General features: G+C 33.3%; 2 protein-coding genes across 2 annotated transcripts; both read right to left on the reverse strand.

Moving 5' to 3' along the window:
* Positions 1-6,890: 6,890 nt before the first annotated feature.
* Positions 6,891-7,902, reverse strand: LOC135140205 (polyadenylate-binding protein 1-B-like). Its single transcript, XM_064070650.1, has one exon. It carries the CDS (start codon positions 7,685-7,687, stop codon positions 6,998-7,000), a length of 690 nt encoding a protein of 229 aa, XP_063926720.1. The 5' UTR covers positions 7,688-7,902; the 3' UTR covers positions 6,891-6,997.
* An 87-nt stretch (positions 7,903-7,989) lies between these two features.
* On the reverse strand, positions 7,990-10,590 carry LOC135140204 (gustatory receptor for sugar taste 43a-like). The gene is made up of 7 exons (XM_064070649.1): positions 9,862-10,590; positions 9,268-9,461; positions 8,836-9,217; positions 8,684-8,781; positions 8,458-8,631; positions 8,210-8,368; positions 7,990-8,159 (listed from the first exon to the last, which is right to left on the reverse strand). The coding sequence occupies exons 1-7, from the start codon at positions 10,088-10,090 to the stop codon at positions 8,100-8,102; spliced, it is 1,296 nt and encodes a 431-aa protein (XP_063926719.1). The 5' UTR covers positions 10,091-10,590; the 3' UTR covers positions 7,990-8,099.
* Positions 10,591-10,828: the final 238 nt, after the last annotated feature.

The following is a 10,828-nucleotide window of genomic DNA, read 5'->3' on the forward strand; positions in this document are numbered from 1 at the left end:
AATTTTTAGATTTCTCAATTTTTTGATGTTTCAGCTTTTAGGTTCTTCAATTATTTTCCATTTTCCAATTATTTTCCATTTTCCAATTATTTTCCATTTTCCAATTTTTCGATATTTCGACTTTTCGATTTCTCAATTTTTCAATTTTTTTGATATGTCAAGTTCCCGATTTTTTAATTTTGCAGTCTTCAATTATTTTATATTTTTATTTTTCAATTTTTTAAATTTTAGATTTTTCGAATTCTGGATTTTTCGATTTTTCAGTTCTTCAATATTTTTGTCTTAATTTTTTTATGTTTCAACTTCCTCATCTTTCGATTTTTGGACTTCTCAGGTTTTTATTTTTCGGTTTTTAAAATTTTCGATTTTTCAATTTTTCTGTTTCTCTATTTATCGATATTTTTGAATTTTCAATTTTTCACTTTTTCGTTTTAGTTTTGAATTTTCTATTTTTTATTTTTTAAATTTCGGATTTTTCCATTTTAGGTTATTTTTATTTTCCGATATTTTTCGACTTCTCGTTTTTTCAATTTTTCGGTTTTACGAGTTTTTTCAACTTTTGGATGCTTCGATTTTTTGATTTCCCGCTTTTTTCGATTTTTCGATTTTTCACTTTTCCAGTTTTCCAGTTTCCCAATTTTTCGTCATTTGAGTTTTGGATTTCTTCAATTTATCGACTTTTTTATTTTTAAATTTTTAAATTTTTTGTAATTTTTAATTGTCAATTTTTCGACGCGTCAAATTTTCCATTTCTCGTTTTTTAAATTTTTCAGTTTTTCAATTTTTCGATGTTTTGATCTCGCGGTTTTTCAAGGTTTAGATTTTTCGATTTTTCCTGATTTCAGTTTGGAATCTTTTAATTTCTCCATGTTTCAGTTTTTTGATTTTTCAGTTTTTCAATTTTTAGATTTCTCAATTTTTTGATGTTTCAGCTTTTAGGTTCTTCAATCATTTTCCATTTTCCAATTTTTCTATATTTCGACTTTTCGATTTCTCAATTTTTCGATTTTTTTGTTATTTCAAGTTCCCGATTTTTTAATTTTGCAGTCTTCAATTCTTTTATACAGGGTTAGTCACGAGAGAATTACTTCTGAAAATTATTTTTACGCAACCCAAAATACGAATACCATGTACCATTTGATACTAACTGAATTTAAAATGAAATGCTTAATCCATGATTGCTTTGAGTTTGGCAATCTCATTTTGACAATTGTGGAAAAGGAGGTTACGCGAGTGTCCATGGTGGTACCGCAGTCAGTCGAAAATCTCCTCCGGCGCCGCTAATAAATTTGTCAGTGTGCCTCTTGATCTTTTGCAACCGATTAATCACGAGAAAATTATTTCTAAAAATTCCTTTTACGGAATTTTATTCAAAGGTTACAACACAAACTCAAACAAGTAAGTAAATAATTTAACTACTAATCTGTTGAAAATGTTGGGCATTTTGGGGGGATGCTACGGCTTTTTTGTAAATGGATGGCCGAAGAAGTCCAGAGGTTGCAGATTTGCGCTTCGAAGAGGCTCTAGGTGACGCAGAGATGACGAATTAACACATGCACATTAGCGGCGAACATGGGCGCCCATAGAAACCTTTCTCAGGGGGGGCCACCCGGAAATTTTTGTAATATACTCTGTTCTTGTATATATAAATAATATAATGATATAAATCTTTACTATTATAAATATATATTTCAATCATCAACTACGTTAATCAAATCTACTCGCAAATAACCCTACAACATCATTATTCATATTATTAACAAAACAGTGTAAAATATTAAAATTAAAAAGTTATAAAAATATAAAATTAATCAAAAGCAAATTGCTAATTTCTTTTTTCTTGGCCAAAATCGTCAATTACTCTACCAACAGATGTTTCTTCGGCATTAACTCTCTCTCTCTCTCTCTCTCTCTCAAATACTGCTGTCAAGTTTTTTTCTTTTTACAAAATCCTGCCAATTTTGGATTTCGTCTGATAAATTGTCAGTGGAGTAAAATTCGCCCAACCCTTTAAAGCAACTTGGTTTTAAGTTATGTACATTCTTTGGATGCAAGGAAAATAATGAGTATGATGACACTTTTGTTTCGGAAAATCATGTCGTTAAGGAAAGAATGAAATGATCCAGGTATGGAATAAAGGTGCGAAAATAATTTTCTATGCTATCTGTGTTGTAGTTCGCACGCCCACTGGTGAAACAGTTCTGGAGCAACCGAAATTTCCACTCGAATCGATGGCTACTCTGAAAACCCGCCATCAGTAGTAATAGATAACACCACTTATTTTATACTTCTTATTAGCTGAAGTATCATCAGTATTTGTAATTTTTCTCTTGAAGAAATTTCAAATATCCATATTTCTTTGTTTTTAAATAAAATATTAAATTTAAAATTTAAACAGACATTTAATCAAGAGTACTTACGCTTGTATTTTGAAATAAATAAATAATAAAAAGTATAGTCAACAAAACGCCGGTTTAACAACTGTTCGTCTTTACACGTCACTTCACCACAGATAAAAAGTGAAAACGGAATGAATTTTTGGACGTAAGCAATAAAATGTTTGCTCTTGTGTTGTAATAACTGTAAAAAGTAAATAAGGAAACAACCCATAATTCAGTACCGGTTAAAAAGGATAGATTTATGATGTTTCCCGGCAAATCTGGGCCGAACAGAGGGCTTCAAAACCAGATGGTCTAAGTTTGTCACATTTCTGTGTTTGTGTGGCAATAAAACTGAAAGTGTAGGGCATGTACCTACTCTTACAAATGTGCTGAAGTTTAATTTTGACAAATAAAAAGGAAATTGACGCAGAATCTCAGGGGGGGCCATCGCCCCCCCTGGCCCCCCCCTATGGGCGCCCATGGCGGCGAACAACATTGGTAGAGCACTTACGGCTTCAGTATAGCCCAGATTGATCTGACTGTATGTCGTCGATCCAATGAGGCTCTAGAGGCGAGTCAACGATGAAAAAAAATGTTAAAAATTAATTAACGTCAAAGTGACACTGCCAAAGTCAAAGCAATCATGGATTAGGCATTTCATTTTAAATTTAGATAATATCAAGTAGTACAGGGTATTAGTATTTTGGGTTGCGTAAAAATAATTTTCAGAAGTAATTCTCTCGTGACTAACCCTGTATTTTAATTTTTCAATTTTTTAAATTTTAGATTTTTCGAATTCTGGATTTTTCGATTTTTCAGTTCTTCAATATTTTTGTCTTAATTTTTTTGTTTCAACTTCCCCATCTTTCGATTTTTGGACTTCTCAGGTTTTTATTTTTCGGTTTTTAAAATTTTCGATTTTTCAATTTTTCAATTTTTCTGTTTCTCTATTTATCGATATTTTTGAATTTTCAATTTTTCATTTTTTCTTCTTAGTTTTGAGTTTTCTATTTTTTATTTTTTAAATTTCGGATTTTTCCATTTTAGGTTATTTTTATTTTCCGATATTTTTCGACTTCTCGTTTTTTCAATTTCTCGGTTTTACGAGTTTTTTCAACTTTTGGATGCTTCGATTTTTGGATTTCCCGCTTTTTTGATTTTCGGCTTTTCGATTTTTCACTTTTCCAGTTGTAACGGTTAAATCGGGTTTATTCTAATATTATTGGTTTTATATGTAGACAACCTTTTAAACGGATAATCCACCTGTCATTATCTAGGGGAATTCATGCGACGAGGTTGTCCTATATCTAATTGGTTTAATTTTTCACATTTTCAAATTTTTTTTTTCCACCCCTTCCCATATGAACTCCACCGGAAGGCGGCCATAGTGATTTTTACATAGATCATTAACGAAGTCGGTGCGTCAGAAATTTTCTTGGTGTTCCATTTTAAGTGCCAGTAATTTTGGATAAAAGTGTGGTACTTGCACTTTTCACGACGTACGTCGGATCTACGAACACGAGAAATATATTTTGAAATTGCATTATTGGATACTTAATGCAAAACGACTTGTGTCGGATTTTCTTCTAGCACCGATTCTCATCCAGGAAGCCGCCCCACATCTGCAGGTATGACCATCAGCATCCACTTATTTATTATAATACCTGGGGAATTCAAAACTGTTTGTATTTTCGTGAACTGTCCCAATTTTCCTAATGCACGTGGAACCCCACTGCTTCTTTCTTCACGTGCAGTTAACCTAAAAAAACGCATGGGATCTTACAGGCTTCAAATTATTACTCAAGTCTCCCCTTGGAGTTATCCGTTGGCCGAAGTTTTGACTTCCAAACTAGGGGGAATCGACTCTAAACTCCTTTTGGACGGAGGCTCTTTCAAAGATAATTCCATCAACAGCTGGAGAAGTCCTTCTTCGATCCGCCGTCAACATTAGGGAAATCTTTTTGAATCGTCGACAGGATTTGGAGGGCTGGAGTTGGCGAACCTTCACAGAGGTCGCAAAATCATAGATAAGTCCCTCAACCATTTTGTTATCGATAACGTTAACGTCCTCACAAATAGTGATCACCTCACCTTAATCTTTTTGTTTGTGTCAATCTCATATTATTTAGTTACGCATTGTGAATTATTGTTACTTTTATGTAAATCAATCACTCTGTACCGATTGTTTTCGCACGCCGGTTAACTTCGACCATAATACGTAGCGCCATAGCGCTTACCACAACTGCGTCGTCGAACACAGCTGTCTTCGTCGTCGATAATTTTTTGCGTTTATTCGTTCCCGCTTACTGTGAATCTATCGCGGCGCGGCGCCTGAGGACAATCGTAAATTTATCTTTGAAAATATAATTTTATTTATTTACATAATTGTAAGGTTGCAGTCCAATGTTTATTTCGGTAAAGATACCTAGGGAAAATTCTGGAAACTTACCGTTCCTGTATTTAATTTTTTTTAATATATATATATATACATATTTTTGCATCCCCTCTCTTTCATACGTGTGATAGACATACTACCCCTTTGCTTTCGGGTTTTGGCAAAATACACCAAGGTAGGAACAAACAGTTCGGAAGTAGACCCGTGGCGCCCCTTTCACTGTAGATTTTACTCACCCCCATCCCACTGAGTCAGCTGGAGCATCCGACCTGTTTGTAGGCGTTACACAGTTTTCCAGTTTCCCAATTTTTCGTCATTTGAGCTTTGGATTTCTTCAATTTATCGACTTTTTTATTTTTCAATTTTTAAAAATTTTCCATTTCTCGATTTTTCGATTTTTCAGTTTTTCAATTTTTAGATGTCTCAATTTTTTGATGTTTCAGCTTTTAGGTTCTTCAATTATTTTCCATTTTCCAATTTTTCGATATTTCGACTTTTCGATTTCTCAATTTTTCGATTTTTTTGATATTTCAAGTTCCCGATTTTTTAATTTTGCAGTCTTCAATTATTTTATATTTTTATTTTTCAATTTCTTAAATTTGAGATTTTCCGATTTCTCGATTTTTCGAGTTTTCGGTACTTCAATATCTCTATTTTTTCATTTTCTAAGTTTTAAATGTTGGATTTTTCAGTTTTTTGATGTTTCGATTTCCCGATCTTTCGATTTTTCGACTTCACAGCTTTTGATTTTTCGATTTTTAAAATTTTTTGATTTTTCAGTTGTTTTTTCTCTATTTATCGATTTTTTTTTTAGTTTTAAATTTTCACTTTTATTTTCCGTTTTCGACATTTTTTGACTTTTCAATTTCTCGATTTCTCTACGTTTCAGTTTTTCAATTTTTGGATGTTTCGATTTTTTGATTCCTCGCTTTCGATTTTTCGATTTTCGGCTTCAAAAAATTTGAAAATCTAAAAATTAAAATATGAAAAACGAAAAATCGAAACTCCAAAAGTTAGAAAATTGAAAAATTGAAAAGTCGGATAATTGAAAAATCGAAAATCCGAAAAGTAAAAGATCGAACAATCAAAAGATCGAGAAATCGAGAAGTCGACAAGTCGAAAAATTGAGAAACCGAAATAGGCCAAAATCGAAGAGTAAAAAATTTAAAAATTCAAAAAATTGAAAGATTGAAATATTGAGAAATCGAAAGATCAAAAGTTCGAGAAATCGAAAAGTAATGAAGTCGAAAAATCGAAAAATTGAGAAACCTGAAAAATCGAAAAATTGAAGAATTGAAGAACTGGAAAAAGTCCAAAAATCAAGATATGGGAAAATCAGAACATCGATTAATTGAAAAATCGAAAAATTTAGTTAAATAATCTGAAAAATCCCAAAACTGAAACTTCGAAAAATTGAAAAATGAAAAAAAATTGAAAAATCCGAAAACTGAATTATCCAAAAACTGAGAAAGTAACAACTGAAAAATTGGGAAATCGAAATGTCAAAAATGTGAAGTCGAAAAATCGAAACCTTAAAACATTGAAAAATTGAAAAATCAAAAACCTAAAAAATCTAAAAATTGAAGAATTGAAAAACTGAAAAATCCACACATTCTACAATCAAGAAATGGGAAAATCAAAACATCGATTAATGGAAAAATCTAAAAATTGAGAGTTCATAAAAGTCAAAAATTGAAAAAACCTAAAACTGACACATCGGAAAATTGAGAAATCGAAAAACTGAAAACCAAAAATTGAATAATAAGTAAACTGAAAAATTCTAAAACTAAAATTTCGAAAAATTGAGAATTCGAAATTTGAAAAATCTAGAAATCGCAAAATCTCAATGTCGAGGATAAAATTCAACGCGGGTTATGCGTTGTAAAGTCCGATCAAGCATCTACACACAATACATATAAAATACAATCGGTCCGGTAGTTTTGGAGAGAACCAGGAGACCTAATTTTTCATACTCTATGGGTCATGAAGTGTCGAAAAAACATAAAAGTAGCCAGTCGTCCACTGATGGTAATCTTGTACCATGATAGTAATAACAATAGTGACGAGATTTCTATAAATCGGTGAAAACATCAGAAGGAAGTTTTTAATAAACGATGGTTTTGCTTGGTTCAATATTAATTTATTTTTATTGGAAATACAGACAAATGAACCCTTTTGTACACATGTAAAACCAAAAAAAATTATCCCAAGTAGCACTTATTCAAGCCTCGATTTTAACAGGACCCAATTCGATGCCCAGTTTTTCTTGACCATGGTATTTTTTTTCGTTACGTTTCTCTCCTTCATGGTGATGTTTTTCACCTCCATGGTGAGCGTGTCTCAGATTTCCATGACCCGCTTTGCTCTCTTGGTGATGGTGACGATTTCCATGATGCTCTCTTTTCTCATGCTGGTGATGACCCTTCTCGTGTTGGCGATGTTTCTCATGACCGCCATGATGACGATTCAAATGCTTACCTTCGACCGAGTTGGCGGCGTGGAATGCCACCTCCACTTCATTTTTTATTTTCTTCAAACAAGAACAAGTTGAAGAACTTGCAGAGTCAGATGTAGATTCTGGAGATGTCGATGTCTCAGGTTCGGGAGTTGCACTTTCACTCGAACTTGCGCATGGAGTTTCTGAAGTGGAGGCGCTTTCTTGGGAAGTTGGTGCTTGAGTTGTACCTTCTGTGGTTGGCGAAGCTGTAGAAGCAGAAGTTGGTGATTGACTGGTGCTCTCTGTGGAAGGCGAAGATTCAGAGCTGGACGCTGATGTTGAAGCGGATTCTGTAGTGGTAGGTTCGGAATTATGGCGGGCAGCTGTTTTCAGTGCATGCCGGTCTTTGTGGGTGTGGAAAGCACTTACGCAAACTGCGACTGCAAGTAACAGGAAAAGCGCTCTGAAAGCCATTTTAGTTTTGGATTTTGTAGTAGAGTGGTTTCGCTTTTATATAGAAGGATAGTCAAGGATTTGTAAAAACGGTGGTATTTGGTGTGATAAGTTTTTTTTTAACTGATAAATAAATTATCCCAACAACGCGCAAACCTATGTTTTTCGCTAAATATTTGTTTTTTTGCATAAAGACATGAAGGTTAAAAAATTCCAAGCTTCGTGTATACCTTATGATAAGGTCTCTTAATTGTCGACTATCACTTATTTCTATTTCTGTGGATGAATCACTGTCGGCATTTGAAAAGTAAAGATAAAGATGATTCATTTTAAATATTTATTCAGAAAAATTTAGTGAAATTAATAATGCAGATTGCATATAAAAATGTAGAAATCAATTTGTACAAATTCGTGTCTTAAAATGAGTCTATGTTTAGAAACGTTCAGGAAACTGGAACAATATTACCAGATACGTAGTTGCAGCTCCTGCAATCTGAAAAACCCTCCGTAAGTTATTTATTCTCCCAATAAATATACACAAACCGCCGGTAACAGATTTCTCCCAAACGTAGTCACACCAAAGGCAGAAAATTCGATTTTGCACTGCGACAAAAACGACAGAAAGAAATCCATTGTCCTCCTGAACTCTTCATCCGTGTCAGAAAGTCTCAGTTTACACACAAGAGCCGTTGTTTCTTTTACCTGTAAGCAAAAACTAGAACATAACCTCATATTTACCCCTGATAAATTTGCTAATCGTTTTGTTTCATAGAGTAGTTATTGACACTTACTTGTTGTAAACAACCATGACAAGGCTCGATGATCAAAATTAAACGCGAAATGTGTAGACCCACCCACATGAACTGTGGAACGATAAACGTAGCACTGCTTTGTTCAAACATTAGAACGTTGCGAAGGGAGTATGGACTTACTAGTAAGTGGACTAAACACCCAAGAAGAACCACCTGGAGAGACAAAGTTGAGAATTTGGTTTTCTTTTTCGTGGAATTTACTTACTACCATTACCAAACCGTAGAAGTCGTTCACAGTTCTTGCAGCATCACTCAAACCCTCATAAGCTTTCATTAAAACAACAAATTTCTCCAACGGGGTAGCTAAATAAAAGAAATTACATATGTGTATATGTAGTGTTTTTTTAAGACACTTACATTTTATTGATCTTCCTTTATTAAAGTCAGTTTTGAGTGTATCCACAAGACTACCTATAGCTTTTCGGTTATTCCTTACACAGAAGTTGTCCCCTCTGCCACAATTTATTTCCCGAAGATTCTCATTTAGCACCACTAGTCTAACCTTAATTGAATAAACAAGTTGCCAGTAGACCAGTTCGATTACAAAAATAGAGAAATAAGCAACATAGAAAGGAAAAAAATACGCAAAAAGTGTAAAAACATTTTGGCTTTTGGACCCTATTTCTAGACCTATCACCAAATCGAAGATGAAGATTGTCAAAACGATAAGAACCGTGGCAGCAGTGACTGCAAAGTAATAGAAACTCCGTGGTAGCTTTTTTTGAAGCAAATAGTCAACCTAGAAGTCGTCAGTGTTAATAAAAATTCAAAATTGTTGTTTTGGTCTACTTTAGTCAAGTGGCGGAAGTAATTCAGGTATGTGTTGATTTTGTATGATGTAGCTAGAACTCCAACGGTGAAATTAGACATGACGACTGTAACGTCAATAATTTTCACCCAGAATCCAGTACTACTGCCGGATTTGACGGAGTAGATGACGTTCAGTTGGTAGGCTCGGAAGAGGCCAAAAATGCCAGTGGTTACTAGAATTTAAATTTGAGGAAAAAGCACAGCCAAAGTGTGTTTGTTGCGATTGCGGCAACATAAAAATGAATTTTCTGCAGTCATTTCTAGTTTCAAGCACCAAGCTCAATTATCATTATTTATTTATCTTATCTAAAAGCAACTATATTGCGAATAAAACAACGTAATTAACCAACTCCCATAAAATAATAAACAAGTTTGGCGTGTTTATCGTGATGAAGATAAATATGTTCAAATAACAATAAACTCATTATTATTTTTTTGGTGATAGATTACAACTTCCGCAGAATTTGTTTAAAATATTTAAATATCATCAGGAAATAGTATTAAATGAAATTTATACGTTAATACCTACTTATATGGAAAAGTAATTAGTAATATGAACATAAAACCACTCACCGATCAAAATGCCAGTGAAATAACTATAAGCAATATATATCCAGGATTTCGCAATACAGTGGCTAAAATCCGACTTTTTCCATTTTAAGGGCAGAAGACATATCGCTCTACTTAGATTGTGAATTGGAAAAAAAGGTTTAAACATTTCTTCACTGACAGTAACCGAAGGGTTGGCCATGATGTAATGATTACGACTGAGATAAAATGTATTCGTGTTGTGCTTTTTCATTTTTATTAGGTAATCGTATAGGTAGGGAAGTGAAGAGGATTTGAAATAATTGTGTTATTTTTAGAGAGATACAAGTTAATATTATAATGTATACTTACCAACAAACATATTAATAAGACAACTGCATACGATGTAAGTTTTCGATTTGATTAATGTGCAACTAAAATCGACTTTTTCTGATTTTAACGGCTGAAGACACATGAGTCGGCTTAGGTAGAAAACAGGAGCCAAGTTTTCGAAAATTCCTCGACTAATTTTAACCGAAGAACTGATCATTCTTAGAAAATTAAATTAATTCATTTCTTTTGTGCAAATATGTGTTCGTAGTGTGTATTATGCATAAAACGCATAACTCAAAAAGATAAGACTGGAGTTTCTGACATTCCACAAATGTATAGCGAACCGAATCGTTGGAGTTTTACAATACCGCAAAACAAAATATCCTGGATATCCTAGATTTTTGTACAAAATGAATGCATTTAGAATTTGCTTGAGTTATCTCTGACGCACGAGCTTAGTTGCACACGTGTGTTATTTTAGAAATGCCCAATGTACTCACTGGACAAATAACAAGAGCCAAGGTAACGCTTTCTCTTGTAACTAACCTTCTCCATTGTTTCATGGTCTAAAAACATATAAAATATTCATTGTTGATGTTTACTCTACAGTGTGTACTGTCAGACACCGAAGTTTCATCAAATTGTCTAAAAGAATGTTTTTCTTACCTAGACAATTCAT

Source organism: Zophobas morio, unplaced genomic scaffold (genome assembly GCF_036711695.1).
Source record: "Zophobas morio isolate AGI-343-1 ecotype UQ-CSIRO unplaced genomic scaffold, CSIRO_AGI_Zmor_V1 ptg000038l, whole genome shotgun sequence".
NCBI classification, from domain to species: domain Eukaryota; kingdom Metazoa; phylum Arthropoda; class Insecta; order Coleoptera; family Tenebrionidae; genus Zophobas; species Zophobas morio.